The sequence below is a fragment of the Paroedura picta genome, chromosome 7 (assembly GCF_049243985.1).
Source record: "Paroedura picta isolate Pp20150507F chromosome 7, Ppicta_v3.0, whole genome shotgun sequence".
Taxonomy (NCBI): domain Eukaryota; kingdom Metazoa; phylum Chordata; class Lepidosauria; order Squamata; family Gekkonidae; genus Paroedura; species Paroedura picta.
The window spans coordinates 29,294,902-29,321,019 of NC_135375.1; the positions used below are offsets into that span (position 1 = coordinate 29,294,902).

General features: G+C 43.7%; 3 protein-coding genes across 11 annotated transcripts in view; 2 read left to right on the forward strand and 1 right to left on the reverse strand.

The window, feature by feature from the left end:
* The window catches only part of KIF2A (kinesin family member 2A), a 57,807-nt gene extending 54,608 nt beyond the window's left edge, over positions 1–3,199 (forward strand). For all 5 annotated transcript variants that reach the window (XM_077347212.1, XM_077347214.1, XM_077347216.1 and 2 more), the window contains 2 exons: positions 420–555; positions 1,023–3,199. In XM_077347212.1, coding sequence (XP_077203327.1) covers positions 420–555; positions 1,023–1,108 — 222 coding nt within the window. In that variant the 3' untranslated portion in view covers positions 1,109–3,199. The remainder of the gene's footprint in view (positions 1–419; positions 556–1,022) is intronic.
* A 324-nt stretch (positions 3,200–3,523) lies between these two features.
* DIMT1 (DIM1 rRNA methyltransferase and ribosome maturation factor) lies at positions 3,524–16,000 on the reverse strand. 2 transcript variants are annotated; one of them, XM_077347219.1, is made up of 12 exons: positions 15,650–16,000; positions 12,788–12,863; positions 12,198–12,284; positions 11,099–11,160; positions 10,914–11,007; positions 10,769–10,818; positions 9,063–9,186; positions 8,860–8,952; positions 7,747–7,811; positions 5,964–6,027; positions 5,736–5,842; positions 3,524–4,141 (listed from the first exon to the last, which is right to left on the reverse strand). In XM_077347219.1, the coding sequence occupies exons 1-12, from the start codon at positions 15,718–15,720 to the stop codon at positions 4,099–4,101; spliced, it is 936 nt and encodes a 311-aa protein (XP_077203334.1). In that variant the 5' UTR covers positions 15,721–16,000; the 3' UTR covers positions 3,524–4,098. The 2 variants fall into 2 exon arrangements, with proteins under 2 accessions (XP_077203334.1, XP_077203333.1); XM_077347218.1 differs by having other exon boundaries at positions 12,788–12,861; positions 15,642–15,995.
* Positions 15,968–26,118, forward strand: part of IPO11 (importin 11) — a 92,477-nt gene continuing 82,326 nt past the window's right edge. Inside the window, exon 1 of one of the 4 annotated variants that reach the window (XR_013233053.1) lies at positions 15,968–16,042. Coding sequence is in view for 1 of the 4 variants with exons in the window: in XM_077347211.1 (XP_077203326.1) it covers positions 15,971–16,042 (72 nt within the window). In the remaining 3 variants the exon portion in view is untranslated. Of the gene's footprint in view, positions 16,043–16,841; positions 17,124–26,118 lie in introns of those variants that run through there. The other 3 variants (XM_077347211.1, XM_077347209.1, XM_077347210.1) reach the window with 3 other exon arrangements.

Below are 26,118 nucleotides of genomic sequence, written 5' to 3' on the forward strand. Positions count from 1 at the left end.
GTTTGACCCACTCTGTTGACCATTGCACATGGAGAAGGAAGGTTGGAGAAGGAAGTTCTTCAGATTGCCCGAGAAGGGACCCTGGTTATGTTCTCAAGATTAATTGTGATTAATAAAATACTTCAGATCCTAGTCTGAACTACCAGTAGTCAGTATTATGGCCTGCATTTGGAGGATTGACTAGTTGTTTTTTAACATGTCCTGTTTGCAGTATGTGCCCCTCTTCTTTTCCTAGTCCTCATTTAAGTGGCAACGAAATGGTTCATTCCTGAAACTGTTTCAGTATGTATGTAATGTTTTTCGGTCCTTCTACAACTCTGTGCTTTCTAGATAGGATTTGATAGTTTTGAGAACAACAAAAGTTTGGTAGTTCATCTTCATATATCTGTTTCTCTTCCTCCCTGCTTTGATCTTATTAGGAATCTATTAGGTGGTTAGAAGATGAAAAAGCTCTTCTGGAAATGACAGAAGAAGTAGATTACGATGTGGATTCGTATGCTACACAACTTGAAGCAATCCTAGAACAAAAAATTTACATTTTGACTGAACTTCGAGGTAGATATGCCTATATTTATTTGAAAAAAACCCTTTTGTGCATCTTATAATTTGACAAAAATTATAGGCGGCTTAATTTTTAAAAGAATGATAACTGGAAAAGAAAACAACCTCCCCTCAGTTATATCAGCATTATCATCAAAAAAGAGAGAGAGGGAAAGAGAAAGGTGTAGTTATGAGAATCAAGGAGTGGGGGAATCAATCGTAATTGATAACCATATATAAACTAAATTTGTGGAACTATTAGTAATGTAGTCTCACATGCCCTGAACAATTGTGCATCTTTCAATAGATCTCCCCCCCCCGTAGCCATGTGTGTCTCAGCTTCCTCGTTTACATCTCCTGAAGATCTCCCAGGGAACTTACATACATTATGTATTTATGCTTGTAACAGACTACCTCAAAGCATGCTGGTAGGAGCCATGGTAAAACAAATAACTGATTTTTATGTTCTTTGCTTCTTAAAGATAAAGTGAAATCCTTCCGCACAGCACTTCAAGAGGAGGAGCAGGCCAGTAAACAAATCAATCCAAAGAGACCACGTGCTCTTTGAAGCCCACCTCTGCTGCTAAAGGATGCCTGAGCCTTCCTCGCTGGTACCATGCGGTTGTGTTTGGGAAAGAGGCTGCAAGAAGTCAAACTACTTGAAAGATCGCAAACTTTTGAAGTGTCTGTGGAAATGTCCTGTTTCTCCTTCCCCTGGCCAACATTTCAGTTGTGTGGAACACTCCCAAGATGCCTGCGGAATGCTTCTGTCCCAAACAGCACAAGCCAGGCAGGTTTCGGAGCTGGGAAGCACTTTTTATTTCAGTTGTTTAACTTCCTCGAATTGTGAATCTTTTTATGTTTTGGAAATCTTTTGCCAATTTTTTTTAAAAAAAATAATGAAGTAAAATGGTGGACTTGTAAAAACTTTACAGTATTTTTGTTTCACTTATGTCGAGTTTTGTTGCAAAGAACAGCTGTGCAGTTTTGTATTTGCATGCATGCCCACCTCATCAGTGATTGTACAGACCTCCTCCTCCTCTTCTTAGACAGCTGTGCTCACCTCCTCCCAATCTGTGCCTTGACCAAGGCGACTTGACCCTAGACGTCCTCTCTAAAGCACAGCCTTAATAAATGACATTCCTTATTTGTCAATGTAAATTACTTTTATTGTGTGTACATTTTAATGTGTGTTGGAATATTTTTTTTTCTTGTGACTAGTTCTTCATTTCACAGTTTGTGCCATATCATTGACCTGGAATTAAAGAGCTGCCTGGATTGACAGCAAGCCATTCCACTTTCCCCTGTAAAAATCTGGAATCATGTTTTATTTCAATCTCATAAAAGAATCTAACACTTTCCTTGTAAAAGACAAAACTATAAATTAGTGGATGTATAATAAAAGGTAATTGCTTATGAAGGAGAGTTGTATCTTAGGATAATACAAATATACAGTATGTGTGCTAGTGTGATGATGTCAGAATACAGGTGCAATCCGATCTCTACGTATGGTGTAGAGTTGTCCAATGCGTGGGACACCCCCATACCCCTTTTGCTTACTCCTAAAATTGGCTTCTGATGCATGAGAGTTTACATGTGCATTATCTGTAGTTTGCAGGTAGTTAGTACTGTTACTTTAAAAGATGGTAGCTAATGCATATTTTCCCTTTGTATGGTGCCATCAACTGAAAAGTGGGGTGAATTTGTACCATTTGAGGATTTGCACAATAATCTCCACTAAAGTCTGATGTTGAAGAAATTTCCACAAAGATGCCTGAAAGCTTCACAAACAGCACTGTGTATCCAGCACTTTGTAAGATGATGGCACTTCCAATTATTTTTGCAAATTTATCAGAAAAAATTACCCTTTTATGTATTTTTGTCAGATGAATTTTAGAGCTCTCTAGGAGTTGTCCCTATTCCTAAAATAGATTCTAGGTGCTCATATGAAACAACGAACATTCCTTAGATCTATTTCACATTTTGTTTCTGGAACATAAGCCCATGTGCTAAGGCTAAGGGAAATAAAGGGAAAGCAGTGAGGAGAGAGCATGAATGAACCTAGGTTTCTCAGTATTCAGCATAACTCCCATAGGAAGGTAGGCTGTGGAAGTCCCTTGTCATATGGTGACAAAACACCTATCTGTAAACATGGAACCTGAAACAGCTATGTAGATTTTACACCATGTGTTTAATAAATTTAACTATGAAATAGAGATGAGAATGTTACTTTGTATAACTCCATGTAAAATGTTTTGTTTTCTAGATGCATCTACCTCAGCTGAAATGTCTATTAAGATATTTTAGAACACATGTATGGATGATCTTTCCATCAAGAAATGATAATGCTATCCAGATTGATCTCATCCCAGAGTAATTATGTCTGTGGCAATTGTAGCTGATTTGGGGTAGTCTGAAAGTAAAGGTAGGAAGTATGTGAATAGGGATAAGTCTTAACATATATAAGCTACTGTAAGAGCTGATTCAAAACAGTAGGTTCCATTACAGATATTAACTTCTCTCTCTCCCTTCTTGCTTAAGTGCTGTAGTTCTGTATTGAGAGGGTCCTAGTTGGTCAGTAGGTATAGTGTGTATGTATGGTGGGGGAGGAGTCTCTTTCTTTGGAATAAAGAGTTCCTCTGGGACAGCATTTTCATGAGTCTTGACAAAAGAATGGTTGTTTTGCTTATATGATGGCTGTTAATGGTAAGAATTTTTGATGCTTTGTAACTTCATCGTAATGGGAGGTAGCACCCATAATGAAAGCTGTTTGTGCTAATGATTCACTTGAAAAGCAAGGGCGGGATACGAATTCTGTAAAATCAAACACAGAAGCCCCCCTCCTTTGTATCTGCTATGTTGTTCTTAACTCTAAATTGATCACAACTAATTAACCCCACTAATTTCAATGGGATTTAAGAGCAACTATACACACATATACAGTCTTTACAAATAAAGAAATAGGGGCAAGTAACGTAAGCAATTTCATTATTTGGTTATATTTAGTGTTTTTGTGTAAAATAGTATCAATGAACAGCCTCTGTATTTCCACTGCATCTTTAGAGCACATTCTATATACTACTTCTGCAAGGTTCAAAGCGATAGCTGAAGTTTTTTTAAAGGTGGCATCTTTATTCAAAACCAACTTGAAAACTGCATATAACTTAGTTCTCTCATTATAATACACAAATAGGATATACATAGAATATATGTATGCCTGGTCAAAATAATTTGAAGAATTTAGAAAATCCATGAGGTCTTCGGTAAGGGAACTGGACTTCAAAGTGGCAGGTTTAGCATGCATGTTTAATGCTCAGTGCCACCATAATTGCATTAAAGATTTCTGTTAGCTTTTACTGGTAATGAAAAAACCTGTCATCAATAGGTTACTCTATTTCACCACAGTGTAACTGTGGTCATTATTTTTCTTCCGTCGTCTGGGAGTTCCATTCAGTTGAAAGTAGCTGGCTATACTGGATTAATATACACTCAACATGAGTGAAATTCCAATACTATATCTAATTCAGTTCATCCTAGCAAAACTGATTTTCTTTTCTTTTATGAGAAGTGGATGCCTTCTGCATTGAAGCCGTGTAGAACTCTGAAAAACAAAACATATCACCTTAAAGATTATGTTTTGGGGAAAGAGGCTGCCCTTTCAAGTGGGTCTTGGGCACCTTTATTTTTTAGCTTTCCATGACAGGGGAAATGAAAAAAAAATGCAGTTCCTAATCTTGCTTCCAAGATTGTAAACCACTCACTGTCCATCTGTGCATACTCTTCTTCTAGAGCTGCCATCAGTACTGGGTCACTGGCTAGGGCTGTCAGCCGGGGAAAATTGCACTATTTTGCAAAAGTTAGTACTGATAGAATTTAAGAGGCACATGAGTCCCCAATATGAATCTTGTGTTTTCCATCAGTCATGGATCTGAGTTTTCAGAATATCCCCAACTGTGGCTGTATCTGCACATCATTAGACATTGTACTGTTCTTTCACTATGGCAGTTTTCCCACAATTGGACTTCCCTGAACATACAAACCAATCCAGTTGCAAGGCTTCCTACACTAAAAGGTGCTACAGCATATAGTAATATTCAACAACATGCATACAGCCCCTATTTATTATTACAGATTCCATATATTAAGATGCTGAAGCTCCCTGAAAAGCTCTATCTAACCATAGCTCTTCCAATGATGACCACTGTGTAGCTTTACTGCTGGCTTTACACCTAGACTCCATATGTTATCATGCATTGGTTCATACAGCATCTCTATGTCTAGGCTCCATGTGCAGTACTAAATGGAAATAAACCTCAGGATTATTAATGTTCCCAAGTCATAGGGCTGGGAAACTCTTTTGCCTAGCACCCAGGAGTACATGCCAGTTAGACTAGATAGTACTGAGCTATAGGAACTCATGCACTCGAAGGTCCCTCCCTAAACTCACATTGCATGTAATTCCAGAACCCAGAGACATAAATGCTGCGTGACAAGACTTCATTCACACATTTCACTTGCTATGGAAGAAAACCAGTAGATATTACATGAACACAACTTTTTCAGATGCAGGTTTTTGCACGTCAGCATATTCACAGCTCAGTGGTTAAAACACAGGTGTTGTATGTGAACCAGCCACATGGACTCCCTCCAACATCACAAATGCCCTAGACCAGTGGTCCCCAACCTTTTTGAGGCTGGGGACCGGCAGGGCAACTGCCCGCCCACTCATGCCGTGCATGCGCGGTCGCGACCTGGCCGCGCATGTGCCGTGCGTGACGAAAACTTTCGCGCATGTGCGGTTTTGGCCGTGCATGGCGCATGTGCGCATGCACGGCCCTGATTCCCTCCCCCCCCCTCCCGCAGTAAGAAGCTTCCCGGGCCGCAAGCTTGGGCCTGGGAAGTTTTTTACTGCGGGGGGGGGGCGGGGAGAGGGAGCCGCGGCCTGGCGCCAAGGCCTTCGCGGCCCGGCACCGGGCCACAGGTTGGGGACCATTGCCCTAGACAGAGATTTCCCCCAAAGATTATGGTTAAAGCCGCCACCTGCCAATGGGTGCAGCTCTAGCACGCACATTCTCACCTATTTTTGCTATCATGATAACAAAAATAGGTGAGAGCACCTGTGTGCTTCAACTGCATCCATTTTTTTAACAACCATACAAGGTACTTAAGCATGAAAAAAATACGCTTGGTTTTACCTGATGAAGTCATCGATGTCCATTATGCGGGCACGTTTTTCTGAGTAGCCAGTGTCACGTAAGATTCCTTGTACTAGAGTCCCAATATTGAAATTTTCAGGAATTTGCTGCCAGCATAAAGCAAAATAAATATGCAATATATACTGTTAACAAGACTAAAACATTGGTGCTTTCATAAACATTTTTCACCAATACCCCCTTTCCCAGGAGGAACTCTAAAATGTATACCAAGTTATTTTGTGAGCAGTGAATTCGGTAATTCTGTTCCAGCAGTCGCTTCACAGCATTTGAACTGAAATAAAGTTAACAAGAAAAGAAGAGGAGAGGTAATTATTTAGGCCTTCCCCCACACACAAGTGAAAAAGGAGAATTTTCCTAGTAATCTGAGTTGTTCCCCCTGAATTCTCTGGCAGAACTGCAAAGGCATAACCAGAAAGCTATTGGAAAGATGATCACCACCCTGTCTGCCACTTGCTCAGAATCAACTCATTGCCTGATCATTTGACCATCATTAGTAACTAATAGCTCTAACCTGGATAGACCAAGCTAGTTCAATGTCACCAGATCCCAGAAGCTAGGCAGGGTCAGCCCTGATTACTACTTGGGTGAGAAATTACTAAGGGAAGTCCTGGGTTGCTACACAAAGTAGGCAATAGTAAACTATCTCTTAACTTGGAAACCAAATGGAGATAATAGCAACTATTTCTAACAAGCTCTTCACTCAAGGTGGGTAACAACACATAAAACAGTTTGCTAACATTACACATTTAAAACCTTAATTTTAAAATTAGCTAATACATACATCTAAAACAGGATAAAAGTAACTCACACACAACAGAAGCCCTGCTGTTTGTCTGGCACTGTATCTTTGTGAGGAGGAGGAATGGGGGGGGGGGGGGCAGATAGTTAACATGTGACAATTTATTTGATGGGCAGGAGGTCAGGCAGAATTCTGATTTTCTTCCCAGGCTTCAGTTTTAGGCCTAGCAGAACAACTCTGTTTTACAGGCCTTGCATAACTGCTTAAGATCACGTGGGGCTCTGATTTCACCAGCAAAGTATTTGACCAGGTTGAGATCAGTTTGACTTCTTTGTGGCCAGGTATCCTAAGCAGATTTTGTTGGTTCAATCAAAATGTTCTTTGGGGGACATGAGGGATGACGGTTCCAGACCATTTAGGGCTTTAAAGGCTAAAACCAAAGCCTTGGATTTGACTTGATCTGCAGTTTGCAGCCAGTGCAACGAGCACTTTCTACCAATAAGAGTCATGCAAAACTAATGCATATTAGATGAACACAAGAAAAAGTGCTACAGAAAAAAGCACTGAGTCTTAGTTTCAGCTCTGGTCTATTCCTGGAATTTTCTAGAACTACTTTGTATTATCCATGGAGGCAACAGAATTACTAGAAGTCATTTGCCACCCTGTATACCCAAACATGTGTGGTTTGCCTGCTCACCCATGTGCTACCTTGGCTTTCCTGGATTTCTGACAATTCACAGGGAACAATTAAGTATCTGTGTCTAAAAGAGTTAAGGACAATGTAACAAGCCTCTTGATTTGCTTTCAGGAAAAGAACAGTGTCCCTTCCATTGCCTCCACTCCAAAAGGAACTAGAAAAATGGAACAGCAGCAAGAGAGCAGCAGTCATGTAAGAACAACCAGGAACAAATAATCTCTGGGTGCTTCTTCATTTGACTTGGTGTTCTTTGGGCAGAGGCTGGACCATGTTAGAGGTTCTGAACCATGGTGTGCAGACTCAGATACTCGTAAGTCAGGCTCACCATCTTCTCCTTCCATCCCCTTATCACAAGAACTAGAAGTGGAGCCATCTCTCCAAAAGCTTCCCGTAGTAACTATTTACCGTAGTTCCCATAGTGTGTGCGTGCACAGGTCCTTAAATTTTTGGGTGATCAAACCCACCCTAGCCCATCAGCAGTGGTTGGCATAACAAACAATCCAGCTAAAGGAGAAAGATAAAGTCATGACATCAAACTTTCCTGAGTAACTTACTTAAAAATTGCTGAGAGTGTTTTGTTTTTCCTGACAAAGACTATTCTGAGTAGACCGTCCCATTCCTAAAGAATATAAAAAAAGATTTACACAGTATTCCTAATAACTCTGAAGAGTATTTCCCTTACCCATCCCCTTATTTCCTAGCAAATATCCGCAAAGACACTGTGTTAGCTTGGGGCTCCTGGCTCTTATTCAGTTTTGCATGTTCCTCCTTCAGACTCTTCTAAACTGTTCCTTCATTAACCTGAAGCTTACCCATGTTATTTTCTGCTTCTCTACACTGCCCATGTGCCACTACATCTAAAACATTTCCCTGCTTATAGAAGAGGATGCTCTATAGGAGGCCCTGTTCACTTTTTACAGTTTCTACCCCAGTACTCAAGAACAGCCTCAGCCACCATCCTTGCAAGTCGCCAAGGTATGTTTTTGCTCACATGTATGCCCCGGATTTAGGGGCATTCCCTCTATCCACTTGAACTTTCATTGAATCCGTGAAAGGCACATTTTGAACCTCCTGAACCCTGATGCAAAATCTTAAAGCTCAGCCTTCAAACTGGGGCTTGATTATTAAAGCAGAGACATATTGGACATAGAACTACCATAGGCACAACAGACTGGTGGTGGTGATTCACCAGTGTCTCCCCCCCCCCATGCTACATTCAAAAACACCCTCCTGAAATGGGTGTTCTAGTCAACGAGTGGCACCAGGAATTGCAGAAAATGTTCCCCCCCCCTCCCCTGGTTCCCATGGACTATTTAGGTAGATTCCAAGCCATTATTCCATAACCATTAAAGCAACAACAGTAAACAACTAAACAGTAAACAACTAAACTAATAACATTAGTTACTAAACCAGTTTATTGCCTTAGGAAGGCACAGTTTCCCATTCCCCTTAACAGCTAAATAATCACTTCCTGACTCTTGATATTATCACGATGTAAAATGTTAGTCAGCCTCCAAAAAATGAAGCTCACCATTGTCAGACTGTATTTTATGGACATCTTGTAAAGGAAACATGTAACAAAGCCTCATGCACACTGAGGGGGGGGGGGCTTTGTGCATTAACAGTAGTTTGCATGGATTATATATTAATATATGCATAATTCGCACCTGGAAATTGATGGGTGGTGGTGGGTTCTTTGGTTCTATCCTTATCACACTGGATTCAACTTTGGGTGGTGGCTTAAAATTATTCCTTCCAACCTGTTGACATCATATTAAGAGAAAGAAATTTACATCCCTCCATGAACTCCTCCCAAACATCTGATCTGGATTGCCACAAGCCCACTTTAGTTATCTGCCATTCTACTTACTTTCATTAGATGATCAACCCGGGCTAATAACTGAGTATTAACAGAAAGCCTGCAGTACTCAGGAGAGCCTGGCCTGGCAACCAGACGGAGAGCAAATTCTTTTTGAAACATAAGTACTGCACACCTGAAAGTTAAAGGGGAAAAAAACAGACTCACGTTAAGTCTTGCATATTTAGATTAAGAATGTACCTGGAAAAGCCAAATTATTATTTTTAAGGAGTATACCACTGCATGAACTTATGTTGAGAGATCGTTTATAGACTGTTGCGTCGTGTAACACTCTGCTTAGCAAAGTTGGGAGGTTTATTCCAGTTCAAAAGTCTCTTCTGCCCGAGAGTCACTTTAACTTAAGAAAGGTTTCCAGCTTTTCTGAGTGGTGTGGGACAATATATGATACTGTTATTCGTAATACCTCCCCCCCAAAAAAACACACTCGAAACAACAAACAAATGTAAAACACAAGTAAAAAAAACAACTTCAATAAAAGCAGCAGTAAAACAAATCGTTTTCTAATGCCTATTTGGAAAGAGGCCAAAAATGACAGGAAACAAGCTTTCTCACCATTCAATGAGCCTGGAAGGCTGAATAACACCTATTTAGGTCAAGGAGGCAAGAAGAGTAACTGTCATTCTTAAACATAACTCATTGAAGCTGCCTCGGGTGGATTCCGGACAGAGAAGAGTATGTCTTCCCATATTGTATAGTTAAGTTAGGAAATACATTTCCACAAAGCGTGACAAAGTCTTTTGTGTGTTTTGTTTTAAGAGAATTACGCAAAATCATGGTGAACTTAATACTTTGCAATGCCAACCCAAGCAGTTCACCTACCTAAGGCCACTGAAGTCAATGAGCTTAGAAAGGCGTTATCTTGCTCATCTCCACTGATATGCTTCTGCCTGGCTTAACACAGTTTGCACCTTCAGCTCCTTAGCCCAATGGATATTCAGCAGATGCAGAGAAGGGGGCAACATAAACCCCCACATGACAGCATCAGCACTGGAAGTCACCTCGCTTAATATGGATGTGGATGGATATTAACTGGCAGTAGCCAACATTAAATGCAATAGCAGCTTCATAGAATCCCCACACAGTCTCTGAACTTCACCGCTGAAATCTATGTACTCACTACATTCAAGCTTGCTGGTGACAGACACAAGCTAAAAGCATATTCAATTATCTGGGCTTTTCGGATGTCAAGCATTTTGCTTATCGGCCTGAGGATGCTATTTGAGGTTTACATGTTAGATGCCCACGAAAAATGTTTGTTATCACTACCAATGCAATCCTAAACAGGACTATTCAGGATTCTATCAAAGTGTACTTAGTGAGGTTTGCTCCCAGGAAAATGCAATGTAAGTTTCTTTTCTAAGAATCCATTACATGGTACTTGGTCAATTAAGGAGAAGCACCTAAATGCACCTTGATAAAGATTTGTGGATGGCATCTAATTAAAATCAACTGATGGGGAACAGTAGCAAAAAGGAAAGTTTTGGTGAATACTGTTTGATCTCAAAGCTTCAGATATTCAAATTACAAAGCTATTTGTAGGAGAGCCCTAATCATGCCATTCCACCCACCACTCCTACGCTTATCTAGTGACTGCAAATTTATGATATGAAATATTACCTGCTTTCTTGATCAGCCAGCTGCTAACACCCCCAATTTGATAACTACTTGTAAAACTAAAACATATGACTTTTTCCTACCTGAAGAAAGGCCGGTGTAGCAACAGCTTGAAAATAAATGGTGACGAAATCTGGGGGAAGGAGAGAAGAACCAATGTAATGGTTATCCAGTATGAGCCAGAAGCTGCATTGACTTTTCATTCCAACAGGAAAGTTTTGAACTTACTTGATAAGGCAAGTTAGCCACGCAAGCATCGAAGAAGGGCAGATCAGATTTCAATACATCTCCAATCTTTATTTCGAGCTTGCTAGCTAAAGGTCTGGAACAGAAATGCCATTATCTCAGTAACTCAATTCCAAGACAGTCTGACCTATAAAAACATGGTAGCACACTTTTTACAAAGTACTTACGTGCCCTGGACTCTCTTCTGGAGTTCACCAACCAACTTTACATCCAGCTCACAAGCAATGACCTGAAAGAGAATAATGTACAACAGTGGTCCCCAACCTTTTTATCACCGGGGACCGATCAACGCTTGACAATTTTACTGATGCCCGGGGGGGGGGGGGTAATCTTTTGCCAAGGGGCGTCACTGCTGCCGCTTGAGCCCTTGCTCTGCTTGTTTTCCGCCAGCACCCCTGACTTCCCACCACCCACTGGGGGGTGCTGCCAGCAGCAGCTGCGCAGTGCCATCCCGAGGGGGAGCCCCAGCCATGGTGGCCGCCGGAGAGCACTAAAGGTGAGCCGGCAGCAGAGTGGCAGGGCAGCCCCCCAAGGCAGCAGACGGGGAGGAGGACGAGGAGGAGTTGTGGCCCGATACCAACTGATCCAGGGACTGGTCCCAGTCCCTGGACTGGGGGTTGGGGACAGCTGATGTTCAATAAATCTGCATATGCTCCAAATGCAATGAACCAATAGACCAATGAAAGTTAACAAAGATACTTATATCCCATGTGCTTCTTTTTAAAAACCCAGAAGGTAATTTACAGCTGTATAACAATCAAGTTTAAGTGAGCCATCCATATATTCTACAGTTTTGTATTGAGAAATCTTAAGCAATTTATTATATGCCATTCAAAATTGTAGACAATTCCTGCTTTTCTATAAATTTTTTTGGATATGCCCACAGAACACTTATATGGAGGTACAATTCAAATGTTTTAGAAGTATTTTTTAAATTATTCATGTACTCAAGGCCACAACAGTTATTATTTATAAGCAGTATTATATGTTCCTCAAATGGATGTAGATATGAAGAAACCTGGAAACATGTTTGTTGTAAGTGACGTTAAAAACCTCAAGAGGTTTTCATGCAGAAAAAAACTGAAGCACTACCGGGGGGGGGGGGGGAAGAGAAGAGAAAGGGAAGAGATACTTCCACTCCGTACTTCTGCTTCCCATTTGATCAACTGATGACTTGGTAATTTTAATCTCTTCATTGTTCCTTGAAGTGCAAGGGTGATCAAACAGCTTCCCCAACCCCCCAAGGAGAGAAAAGCAAATATTTACCTTTTTTACTTTTTCTAACATTTTCACTGTCATGTTGCCAGTGCCAGGACCAACTTCTAGAACAATATCTGTAGGACGCAATGCAGCCTAGAAATAAGCAAATTGGAGTTACATAAAACTCATGCTGGAAAATGCTTTGTAAGGTATGTAGTTACCCTATAGCATTAGGGGCTATGAGAAAAATGGAATTTTGATGATACATCAATACGTCCACACACGCAGAAAATTACAATCAACAGTTGGTGTTTCACTCCTGGCTGTGGCTCCCAAATGATAAAAGGACAAATGTTTTTTTTAAAATAGAATGTTTTAAAACAAAGTCATTATTAACAATATTGTATTCAGGCTATAAGCAAGGACAATATTTTCCAGTTATTCATCAGTTATGCAATTTATTTCTGCCTCTCAAAATTTTGCGTTACAGGTGGGCAGAACAAGAAATGGGCATGCACATGGAAGTTTGTACCTTGAATAAAACTTTATTGGTCTTAAAGATGTCACCAGACTCAAAGTTTGTTCTAGAGTTTTGCATATGGACCATTGTACACCCTTAAAAAAAGCTGCTTAGTATTTTTGAAATTATCACCCACCTTTTCTACAATGCTGTTCACAATGAGGGGATTTTTCAAAATATGTTGACCAAGTCCAGTGTTGAACCGGATGCCTACAGAACCATGGTTCAAAAAAAATATGTATTAAGATTTACTAAATGCTTTCTTGAGAATAAGTCCTGCTAGAGTTAGTGAGACTTCCTCGCAAGCATGTCTATACAGAATTGAGCTATCAAACTTACTCATGGGATGAAAGTCTTGTTTAAATCATAACCATATAAAATCCTCACTTTTTTGAAAAGAAAAATACTGGCACAGCATGCAAAGTTGCCACTACTGTGCCTTCAACCCTATTCCTTCACAGATGGTACTACTCACTATCTTCTCCCATCTGCCGCAGGGCGTAAACTGAAGCCCTTTCAGACAGCAAAGAATGAAGGAAATTGAATGATCAAAAATCATTTATGATGGAAGACTATCTCAGTCTTAAAAGCAAAAACTTTGTAATGGCCAAGCTCCAACTAGCATCGCTTCCTACTGAAAGATTTCAGCCTGCAGGGTTGAGAAAGGTCTCTGCTCCAGACCGTAGAAATGTACCACTAGTCTAAGTAGACTGGGCTTGCTGAACCAATGCCATAGTAGCCACTGCCATACCTTTTCTTCCTAACTGTAATGAAACTGTTAAAAGTTACGTCTTCCAGATTACAGACAACTGGCAAGTAGAGACCCCAACAGCTTTCCAATTTGAGGGTGATTTCTGGGCAGAGGCTCAACCCTTTGTCTCATCAATGTGTGGAGCCAGATGCTCAGCAATCACGTTCCAAATCTTCTTCCATCTGTACACCGCCCGTGGCGCCGCGGGCGCCATCTGTACACCGCCCGTGGCACCGCGGGCGCCATCTGTACACCGCCCGTGGCGCCGTGGGCGCCACAGACTAAATAAAACAGTAAGGGGTTCTGGGGCGGGATGTGTCCGGGATGAGGAAGGGTCCGGATTGGACCCTTCCTCATGACAGACAATCAGAGGGATCAATCGGCAGGCGCTTTGCGCCTGCCGATTGGTCCCTCTGATTCCCAGCCCCAGCAACTGCGAGCCGTGCGCAGCGCGGCTCGCAGTTGCTCCCGGCCTGATGCGGCGAGAGGCGCGAAGCGCCTCTCGCCGCGTCAGGCCGGCCCCTGAGGGAGCCCCCGGCAAGACTCCAGCCGCCGAGAACCTGCAGAAAAAAAAAAAACCCAGAGGAGCCTTTCGTCGCTTCCAGCCGGCGCGCCTCCGAGAAGCAGCAGAAAGGAAAAAAAAAAAACCAGAGGAGCCTTTCGTTGCTTCCAGCAGAAAGAAAAAAAAAACCCCAGAGGAGCCTTTTGCCGCTTCCAGCCGGGCCGCGAAGGCCATGGCGCCGGGCCGCAGCTCCCTCTCCCCGCCCCCCCCCACAGTAAAAAACTTCCCAGGCCGCAAGCTTGCGGCCTGGGAAGCTTCTTACTGCGGGAGGGCGGGGAGAGGGAATCAGGGCCGGGCTGCACCCGTGCAGGCCGCGCCCGCACGGCCCGATCCGCGGGCGCGGCCCGATCCGCGGGCGTGCCCCGCGGGCGCAGCCTGAAGCGTGGCCGTGGCCCGCGCGGGCACGGCCCGATGCACTGTCGGTCCCCAGCCTAATAAAGGTTGGGGACCACTGCCCCAGTGGAGCCTTTCGCCGCTTCCAGCCGGCGCGCCTCCGAGAAGCAGCAGAAAGAACCCACCCCCCCCAGCCGCAGAAGATCAAAAAAACGCAGAGGAGCCGCCGCAGCCCAGCGCACCACGCCTGGGACTCCTCGCCAAAAACCACGAGACGCCGAGGAGCCGCCACCCGCCTCCTCTTTCAGGTAGCCTGTCCCTCGCTCTGTCCCTCGCCTGCCCCTCGCTCTGGTCCCCGCCTGCTAGCGCCCATTGTCTTCTTGATACAATGGGCTTTTTTACTAGTCCTTCTAATAATTCATCACAAGACACAACCAGCAAGAGCTCAGCAGGTATACTTTTCTCATTGCTGCTTCTCAAGGTGTAACACCAACTTCTCTGAGGTTATGGACTGTGAAGATATGAAGAGAAAGGTAGCAAGTGCAGAGGGGTGATTAAAAAGCCTATTCTCAGGTATAACTACCAAAGGATTAGTCCTGCAGGGGCAGCCAAACTGTGGCTCTCCAGGTGCCCACAGACTACAATAACTAAGAGCCCCTGGTAATTGGATTTCATGGACCTCTGGAAAGCCACAGTTTGGCCATCCATGGTCTATTGCAGGGGTAGTCAAACTGCGGCCCTCCAGATGTCCATGGACTACAATTCCCATGAGCTCCTGCTGGCAGGGGCTCCTGGGAATTGTAGTCCATGGACATCTGGAGGTCCACAGTTTGACTACGCCTGGTCTATTGCAACAACTAAGAGACTGACCAACCTGCAGACTGCGCGAGATTGGAAAGCAAATAAATTATTGTGATGAAGGCTTTTATACAAACAGCTCTTCAATCTGATGAAGTATGGCCAGCTGATGTTTCCATGCATCTGATGGCTCCAGTACATAGAAACATCCGCCTTAATAGATCTGTTCTTCTATAGCTGTTTGGGAACACGTGCTGCAGGATTCTTTCTTGATTTATCTAGTTGAGAGCTTTGTGGCAGCTGCTGAAATCCCTGCCTGCCATGCCCGGGGAAGCGCAGAACGGCGGGCGACAAGAGTCTGGAAGGGTGCCGAAATCTTGCACAGAGTTTTGCGTCATTTTTCTGGATCCTGATAAATCTTCTGACTTTGGACCAGCGTGGCTGGACACAACTTTTGCCTGCTCCGGGGAACTGCCACGGGCTGCCATGCCTTTACAGCCTGTCCTCACCCTCGACTCTCCTCCCGACTACCAAGTAGAGACCCACCTGGTCCCGGTCCCGGTCCCGGTCCTTTTGCTTCATGGCGCTGCTGCCGCGAGCGCGGTTTCGACTTCACCTTCGGCATTTTAATAACCGGTGGGCCAGAGACACGCTTGCTGCTGGACTAGGGATCCACGTTGAAGCGGCAGCAACAGCGGTAATAGCGCCCGTGTGGGATGCCGGGACAAGTAGTTTCCCTCTGTATTCGTCAAACGCAGTGGAAACGCTTTACGACTACAACTCCCATGAAGCATTTCACCCAGAACGGAAGTCATTCGCAATTCTCACTCGTGCGCAGAAGGAAATAGTCAAGGCTTCTTGAATTGAGTTGTCGCATGCGCACTTTCAAACAGGAACTGGGGCAAAATTCAAGTGAAGAAAAAGAAGAAAGGCAAGCGAAATCTCCGGTAAACAAAAAAGAAGGCTGCTTTTGGTCATGATAATCTGGAAATGCATGCAATGGATAATGCACTTTTAATGTGCTTTCGCAGCTGTATTTCCCTATGCAGAAAAGGGAAAGCGCCTTCTAAAGTGCATTGACGGTGCATTCTACTACCTGTGTGGCATGGGCCTCAGCTGGAGGCGGGGCAGGGATGCGTGCGCAACAAAGTGGACTTTTAGGAGAAGAAAAAGTCCAGCGGCATTTAAAGACTAACAACATTTATTTCAGGTGTGCAGCCGTATTCGTCTGAAGCAGCAGAACAAACTTTGAGACCAGCAGCACCTTTACGACCAATAAATTTTGATTCAAAGTATAAGCTTTCACGTGAACATACATACAGTAAAATAGAATTTCCCCAACCATTACATATAGGTGGTGATGGGAGTTAATTGCCAAGAAGGGTTGGCTAGAGTGAAGTTGCAGAAAAGAGAATAGCTGAGCTTGGCTCATGTGGACGCACACGAAAGCTCACGCCGTGAATAAATCCTTGTTGGTCTTACTGGACTCAATTTTGGTGCTGCTACTTCAGAGTAACACGGCTGCGCGCTTGAATCTATATTTCAGTCCGAGTCTCCGTGCAAGGAGGGCATTTAAGACTTCCAGAAATTCAACCAGGAGTTAAACCCCCTCGAATTCAAATGCAGAGCCCAGTGGCGCCTTTAAGACCAACAAAGTTTTATGCAAGGGATGAGCTTCCGCGTGCACGCCCACTTCCTCAGAGGAGCCCTATTTCACCGAAGCTTTCCTCTTGTTCTCCCTGGAAGGCATTCCCCGCCTCCTCCTTCCGGCCACGCCGGAGATTCCCAGAGAACAAGAGTAGGCCGCCATCTCGCCCCGGTTGCCAAGGCGACTAGACGCATTCTGGGGTACCACGGAGAGGGGAGGAGGCAGAGAGAGAGAGAGAGGGGCGAGTCTCTATGACGTCACTGGGCCGCGCCGCCGCGCCAGGGTGTGCTGGTCCCCCACTAGTGGCGCGAGCTTCGGAATAAGCGCGACCCGCGTGTGCGAGGCCCGGGAACCGCGGGGAAAGACTCCCACCCCTCACAGTGAGTGCCGGAGAGAGAACGGAGCGGGTGGAGGCCGCAACAGCGGCTAGGGCCGCTCCCAGGACGCGGAGCAGCTGCTGCCGTCGTCTCCAGGCGGGGAAGGAGCTCTAGGTCCCTTCGTCTCCCGCCGGAGAGGCAGCTACTCTCGGAAAGCTCCGCGACCGCCCGCGGGCCGAGCTCTGCATGTGGTTGAGCTGAGGAGGTGTTTGAAGAGTGGCTGGTGGGCCTGGAAGGGGTTGTGTGGCTCCGAGCTGGGCTGGCTGGCTGTCAAGGGTGGGCGCCACGCCCCCGTCGAGGAGTGCGGTGGCCGCAGCAGGCAGAGTCCGTAGCTTATGCACCTAACCAGCCCCATCTCTACCTTGGTTCTTTCTCGCGTCACATAAGGAGAGCTCTTCCTTTCCTCTGGTGCCTGTGTGTTTGGGAACACCTAAGTGTATGAGCTTAAGCACTAAAGCTTAATAACACTGCTTCTAGTATCTGTGCTGGCATTTCTGCAAGGCATGAGGAAAAAGTCCTCACGGAGCCCCGTTTTTCTTGTAAGCAGGTTTTTATATGTAACCGGCCCTTCCCCAAAGGCTGAAGGCAGGAAACAGCACTCATATAAACAATACAATAACCCAACATAGTCATGTAGTAATAGTTAATATTAAAATCCTAAAAATGTGTGCTACAGTTTTAAAATGTATCATTCCACATCTGCCTCCTTCCCTGTGGTGAAAGAGAGTAATAAAGAGAAGTTTGGTGATGTTTTAGGAAGAGGCCAGAATATAATTATTTCCAACCTCAACCTAAGGCCTGGCAGAACAACTCTGTTTTGTAGGCGCAACAAGAAACATCTACATGTCACACTGGCTACATGTCATCCCTCCCACTTGCTCTTTTATCCGTGCATGCCAACAGCAACAAAAATAACATGTTCCTGAAACACTCCCTATTTCTTTTGCATCTCCTGTGACCAATCACACTATCCTAAACACTATCAATATTTTCTTTCCGTCTGAGTGTTGACAAAAGTTCCCATGTAAAATCCCATAAAGGCCTTCTCACCTTAAGTCTTTTATTCCACATTTCTAACTTTTCTACAGCCACTAATGTCAAAACAGGAACAAAATCCATAATCCTTTAACTCTTCATTGTTCTTTGCAATTCATAGTGCATGCTTCCTCCTAATTGTAAGGTCCAGAAGTTGGATTTGAGCCATTTGCTGCCACATCAAAAATATTGTTAATGCAGCAAAGGAAAATATATCTTCTGGGATGTACCAGTTGAAAGGTTTGGGCTGCATGTTTATCATATCACCCAAGGCACATGAGAAACACATGAGATGATGTACCTCCCTTTCACTCTAAACATGCATGTAGGAGGAATGAGATTGATGCTTGCTTTGTGGAGCTTGCAATGCTGTCCATTATTTTCCATCCTTCTTTTCTGGTGCAGCAAACATTAAGGCTGGAATGTAGTTTGCAAAGGTCTTGTGCATTCAAAAGGTCTTGTGCATTTTAGCATAAATCCCTTTATTTTCATAACTGCCATGTAGGAGATTCCTGGGGGGGTTCAGAATACTTTTTGATAAATGTGATCTTTTGCCAAGAGAAAAATATATTGTTAACCAGTGGTCCCCAACCCCCAGTCCGGGGACTGGTACCGGTCTGTGGATCAGTCGGTACCGGGCTGCGGCTTCTCCTCATCCTTCTCCCCAGCTGTTGCCTCGGGGGCTGCCCTGCTACTCTGCCGCCAGCTCACCTTTGGTGCTCTCAGGTGGCCGACATGGCTGGGGCTCCCCCTCAGTGTTGCACTGTGCAGCTGCTGCTGGCAGCGCTTCCCAGTGGGCAGTGGGAAGTCAGGGGCGCTGGTGAGAAAGCAAGCGGAGCAGGGGCTCAGGCAGCAGTGGCAACGTCCCTCAGCCAAAGACTACTCCCCCGGGCCTTAGTAAAATTGTCAAGGGTTGACCGGTCCCCAGTGATAAAAAGGTTGGGGACCACTGCTGTTAACAATTAGCTGGTTTATTTAAATCCACTGACACCCCAATACATTCAAGATGAAATCCACATATGGCTATGAAAGCGTACCACAAATTGTCTTATTACATTCTATTGTTATTTGGCCTATGCTCATTGTGTCTTGAAGCCCAAATGATATATTATACTTCCTAAGTCTGTACCAGTCCTCTCATACTGGTCATGCTCTAGGAGTTCTGTATTGAAATTTAATTCTCCAATGGTTGTGGGCTTGCTTCATATTAGAACTGTGGTGTGTGGGAAGACCAAAGACCCCGTCACCACCATTTTCTTGACCTGATAGGGCCTTCCGAGCCGCTTTTTGACCTGTTTGGAAACTAAGTTTCCTCAAATAGTGACTATTTTGTGGCCAGTCCCCTTGGGAAAAGGGAACAAGGGGAAAGCTTTAGCACTCTCTTCTTGTATCCTTTGGCTTCAGTCCCATATCAGACCCACTATATCCCTGGATGCCCCAGGCCAGCTAAATCATGGAAGCTAAACTAGAGCAGCCCTGGTTAGTACTTGGAAGGGTGACTGTCAAAAAAGTCCAGGATTATTTGGAGAGACAAGCACTGGCCAACCACTTCTATATGTCTCTTGCCTTGGAAACCTCCCAGAATTTCTGTAAGTTGGCTGTAAGTTACACTTTACACACATGCTCGAGAACTAAATTTTAGCCCAGCAATTTTCAACTGCCACCTTAGGGCTATTTTTTTTAAAATGGCAATTGTTTAGTAGACAATGTTACAACAATCTGAATTTATCTGAATTTCCAGTCATTTCATTTCAGAGATATGCTTTTCCACTTATAAAAGAGCCAAGAAGCTGACTGCTTTAAGTTTTTAAAAGAAGTAAATGTAGAGAGTGGGATATATTGTTGCAACATTATAATGATACTGATTACAAATAAAACAAAACTGAAAAAGCCCCCCCTTCCACACACACACAAACACAGAGCCCATATGCAGGAGATAGGAATAACTTTTCAAAAAGAATGTACTGAGAAACAGGAGAAAAAGAATAAAACCAATATTGTGGAGGCAGCTGCCTCTGAAACAGTGTTACCTTAATTGCGCAGGCAGAAGTCCTGCTGGGCCAGAGTGCCACCTGTCTAAACACACTTGACTCTTATCTCTTGACCTCTTATCTAGTCCACACTTGACCTCTTATCTAGTCCATGCTTGTTGCTACTGAGTGGCCAAATTCTTATATTTAAAATTAAATATCTTTAAACAGCCCGTGGCGCCACGGGCACCACGGACTAAATAATTCGTTAAGCCCCCTTGAGGTGGGCTTTGTCCGTGATGAGGAAGGGTCCGGGTTGGACCCTTCTTCACGATAGACAATCGGAGGGATTCCCAGCCTGAGCAACAGCGCGGCTCGCAGCGCGGCTCCCAGCCTGAGCAACAGCGCGGCTCGCAGTTGCTCCCGGCCCGCCGCCCGAGGGAACCCCCGGCAGTCGCGCGAAGCGCGGCTGCCGGGGGTTCCCTGCCTGGCGGTCTGACGCCCGAGGGAGCCTGCCTGCCTGCTGCCTACAAAAGCCTGCTGCCGCCGCCGCCACCGACGCCGCCGCCGACCAGCCCGCCGCCGGTGAGTCCTAGCGCCCGCTGCATTTCCCTGCAGCGGGCTTGCTTACTAGTATCAATATAAGCAGCCAGCCACAAGCTTTATATGGAGTCCAAATGTGTAGACTTTACCTGTTTTGAATTTGTTTCAGTAGATTTTTTTCTTTGCATTTTTATTTAGAATATATATATAAGTGTGTCAAGAAGTAATTTGTGTTAATTTGTAAGTTTTACAGGGGCAGCTAAGATTCAGGAGAGATTTATTTGACTAAAAGCTACATGGCATAAAAACAGTCAAGACTGATTAAAAATATAATCTTTTTGAGATTGTTTTTTTGTTTCATTTTTTAAAAATGCAAAGAGTCTTCTCTTTTGTGTAGTGTAGTTCATAGGCCACTTTCTCTGAATATTTCCTATCCAGCCTCTTGAAGATTCATATTGGTAGCATTTTAGGAAGATAAGTGCATGTGCACTTCTCTTTGCAGTACATGTGTGTTATTCTCCCCAGCACTGCAAAGAATACTTAGCCTTTGCATCAGAAGGAGTTTGGGGGTATGCTTTGGAAGGGTTTCTTCCAAACTGTTGTCTGTTGATTGAAATACCTTTGCCTTGAAAGATGTGTCTAATTCTCCTAGTGAATGGGAATTTTGGGGGGTTAAAACTTTGTTTTCAATTTTCTACAGATCTGTGTATTTTCAATATCAATAAAATCAGTTACCCCATAGTATTTTATTCCCCAATTGCCGTGTATATTCTGTTGTCATCCCCCCTCAATTACATTGAAAGGGAAACTGAAATTTGACACATAAGGTGAAATTAACATATTTGCTTATTTTTTTATTTGTTTGATTTATTACTCGCCACTATCAAACAAGTGATCTCATGGCGGGTTACAACATCAAAACCAGAACATGATCTGAGGCCGAGAATAAATTGATATATAAAAATTCAACATCATCCCCCCATCCCCCCGCCCCAGCCTCTCAGGGTCAAACTCCCAGGATGCAGATTTAACAGAGTATCGTTGTTCTTATGTATATTCTTGGATGTAGAGGGGCCCTGACATCTTCCGCACCCTGGTCTCAACCAAGGACCTGGCGGAAGAGCTCTGTCTTGCAGGCCCTGCAGAACCATGCTCCGGCAGGCTCCTCAGGCCTTCTGGGAGCTCATTCCACCAGATTGGGACCAGGACTGAAAAGGCCCTGGCCCTGGTTGAGGCCAGGCAAACTTTCTGTGGGACCGGAACCACCAACAGATTTGTACCTGCAGAGCTCAAGGCCCTGCGGGGAGCATAAGGTGATAGATGGTCTCTCAGATATGTGGGTCCCAGACCGTGAAGGTTAATGCCAGAACCTTGAACCTGATCTGGACCGCAACTGGCAGCTAATACAGCTGCCTCAGCACAACCTAGATATGGGCCTTCCAAGGTATTCCTGTGAGGACCTTCACGTCTGCATTTTTCACCAGCTGCAATTTCCTGATCAAGGTCAAGGGCAGGCCCATGTAGACTGAGTTACAGAAATCAGTCCTGCATGTGACAGTCACATGGATCACTGTGGCCAGGTGTTTGGGGGATAGATAGGGCGCTAGTAGCTTTGCCTGGCGAAGATGGAAAAAATGCCAGGTACTCTTTTGACTTGTGCCTCCATAGTAATGGAAGCATCAGAGATCACTCCCAAATTCCTGGCGCAGGGTGAGGTGTTAAATTGCACCCTGGCCAGCTCAGGCAGCTGTGCTTCCTAGTCTGCCCATTTCCTTCCCAGCCATAGGACCTCCATCTTGGAGGAGTTGAGTTTCAGGCAACTCTGCTTGAGACATCCAGTAACAATTTCCAATCAACTGGCAAATGTTTTTTTTTGGGTGGGGGTGGGAGAGGAGTCCAGGTGGCAGTCTGTGAGGAGAAAGAGCTGGGTGTCATTAGCATACTGATGACAGCCCAGCCTAGAGCTTTGGACCAGCCGGGCCTTGCAGTTTTTATGTTTCTTTACTGATATTGATAAAGTAAAACACCTAATAAGGATTAATTGAATACATTCTTCAAACATTTTATGCCTGTAGCCAGCTTTGGAGTACATTTGGTCCCCATGCCAGCAAATATATTTGTTGTTTGGTCAAGTGTTTTGATTTGAAACGAAAGCATTACCGTATTTGCCGGCGTATAAGACGACTGGGCGTATAAGACGAACCCCAACATTTCCATTCAAAATATAGAGTTTGTTACATTACATTACAGTACTATCAGCCACTATGGGCAGCTATGTCCATCCCAACTGAAGTGCACCCGGCGTATAGGACGACCCCCCCACTTGGAGGCATGTTTTTCAGGGGGGAAAAGTAGTCTTATACCCCAGCAAATACTGTAATTATAGTTTAGTAGATGTTACAGACAATTGTGATTACCAGTAAAAGGAATTTGGAAGAGGAGGAGACTGTGACAAAAGTTCTTTACAGTCATACTGGTCCAAAATCAAGGAAAAAGAAATCATAATCTAAGTAACACTTTTTATTACAGTGACAAAGTGTACAACCTTTCAAGTTCCCCAGGACTCTTTATCAAGCTGTGTTACAAAATTGTAAAAAAAAAAGAGAAAATATGTTTAAGGTCATGGTAATAAAGGTCGTTTCTTGCCACCATCTCTGTGCTCATTGCCAGTGGCAAAAAGATTTATATTAGTATCTTTGATATCGAAATGCTCCTCAGTTCCTCTGAGTAGGAAAAAAGCCCCTAAAACAAATTGTGTCTTTCCACTGGAATTACAAAGGCCAGTAGTCTACTTGGTATCCCTCAGACACCAGATGATCCATTATAGGCCAAAAGCCAAAGCATTATTTGATAGTTACTGTGCTAACAGCTATTGAGATAAATTTAAGTGATGAGCAAAGTGTAAAGTCATAAAGCCACAATGGGTAGGTTTATGTTGTAGGTTAGTTCCCTTCGGCACAGTTTTGCTTCCAGCCCTTCATACCATCAAAGAGAGTAAAAATAGATGATAAAATACGAATTTATATGAATATGATGGTTAAAGACAGATTATGTTATAAAATTTTAACTCCTTTAGAAGCTTAATGTTTACAGAAATGAATCTCTAGAGCCAGTTTGGTGTAGTGGGTTAGGAGTGTGGACTTCTAATCTGGTGAGCTGGGTTTAATTCCCTGTTCCTCCACATGCAGCCAGCTGGGTGACCTTGGGCTCCTCACAACACTGATAAAGCTGTTCTGACTGAGCAGTAATATCAGGGCTCTCTCAGCCTCACCCACCTCACAGGGTGTCTGTTGTGGGGAGAGGAAAGGGAAGGGGATTGTAAGCCACTTTGAGACTCCTCCTGGTAGAGAAAAGCAGCATATAGGAGCCAAATCTTCTTCTTCTACATTTGAGATAACCTGCACATTTTTTTCCTGTTATTGTATATATTGAAAATTTTTCCTATTATGTACATTGCAAGCTTGATAAAGCAGGTTTGTTTACTTCCTAATTATATTTCTAATTACGCTAAAATTACCTTCTCTTTAATTTGACAAAGTCGTATTTCAGCAATCATGCTAATGAAACATTGGGCTTTTATTGTGTTGGTTTTGTTTTTCTAATCAGAGAACATGGTCATTATAATTCAAACTTAAAAGGGAAAACTTTAGAGAACAAATTTGCTTTGTGGAAAATAACTAATTAGAATTCTCTGTTCTTCCAAACTACTTCTTGTACACTGGAGCAGATGTCTAATGAATACAAATATGCCTGGAAAATTCTCACTTCTCTGGGTCTAATGCTAAAATCCCACAGTCCAGATTTTAAACACGGATAAAATCTGTGGAGAAATTATATAAAAGGAATATATTCCTTTGAACAATTGGAACTGGAAAACAAAAACAGGATATATGTAAAATCCCTTACATTGGCCTATGTTGTTTGTGGTTGAAACAGGGGCTATTCATTCATTTTGATTATTATATTCTTCTCCAAAGTCCACATGCTGTAGTTTCATTTATTAGTAGTACTTAAATAGTATAGATTTTATTGTTATTATTGTTATTGTTATTATTATTACTATTACTATTACTCTTATTACTATTATTAGGTTTATTTCCCGCCTCTCCCTGTAGGCTCGAGGCAGGTCACAATAGTCTCACCATTAAAAGACATTAAAAATACCAACATGACGGCAAAAAGAAAAGAATCCCATCCCTCTCCCTCCCCCACTATCAATACAAAGAAGATGGAGGGGAGCGATGTAACTTCCAGTGTCCCTGATTCGCTGACCCCAGTCTCAGCCATAGATTATTGTGCTATTAAATCATCAAGGCCAGTTTGTCTGCAGACAATCCGCAAAAGTGACCTTCATAAAATTTGTATTGGTTTTGCTTGCCCACAAATACCAGTTTAGTCATTTTGCACTAGCTTCCTGAAAGAGCCTCTTGTGGCGCAGAGTGGTAAGGCAGCCGCCTGAAAGCTTTGCTCATGAGGTTGGGAGTTCGATCCCAGCAGCCGGCTCAAGGTTGACTCAGCCTTCCATCCTTCCGAGGTCGGTAAAATGAGTACCCAGCTTGCTGCTGAGGGGTAAACGGTCATGACTGGGGAAGGCACTGGCAAACCACCGCGTATTGAGTCTGCCATGAAAACGCTAGAGGGCGTCACCCCAAGGGTCAGACATGACTCGGTGCTTGCACAGGGGATACCTTTACCTTTACCTTTTACCTGAAAGAAGAAGAGCCAATTCTTTTTGAAACATTCCTGCCATAGTTGCCAGGAAGTTATTATAATTGTTGCTGTGAGTGGGTGAATAGTTCTTTGCCTGACTGATATTTATAAATATGTAGGTTTAATTTTGCCTACTGAAAGCAGGGTTATGAACTCCAGTTTGGGAAATTCCTAGAGATTGGGAGCAGTGCCTGAGCAGGCTGGAGCTTGGGGAAATGAAAGAGCTATGTGTGTGTGTGTGTGTGGGGGGGATCTGATGTGATAGATCCTGCCCTCTTCTGTAGGGGAACTCATTTATCTGGACATTAATTGTAATTTTGAGAGAACTGCAGGCCTCACCCTGAGGTCAGTTACCCTATTACATTATGACTGTTTTTGGATTAATGTCTCCCACAAACTTGTCAATGATGGCAGGAGGTGTGCAGCGATATACAGAGTGGAATGTATTTTTGTATGATGACAGTTCTGACACCAGGTTCTCTATCTAGAGAAGTTTAGTTCTTGGCAACTTCTTGCATAGCCTTTTGTTCATCAGCCTTCCTGTGACTTGTTGTCATTTTGATCAAACAGACAATAATGTATGACCTGTTTATTATTATGACTAAGCACTTTCCCCCGCTGCTGCGTTCTGCAGTAGAAATCACTTGAGCGCTCCAGTGTCCTGACTTTAAATTGCCAAAGTTGCTAGCAGGAGTGTCTTATAGGCTAGCCTATGTAATGTATATCTTTACATTAATACT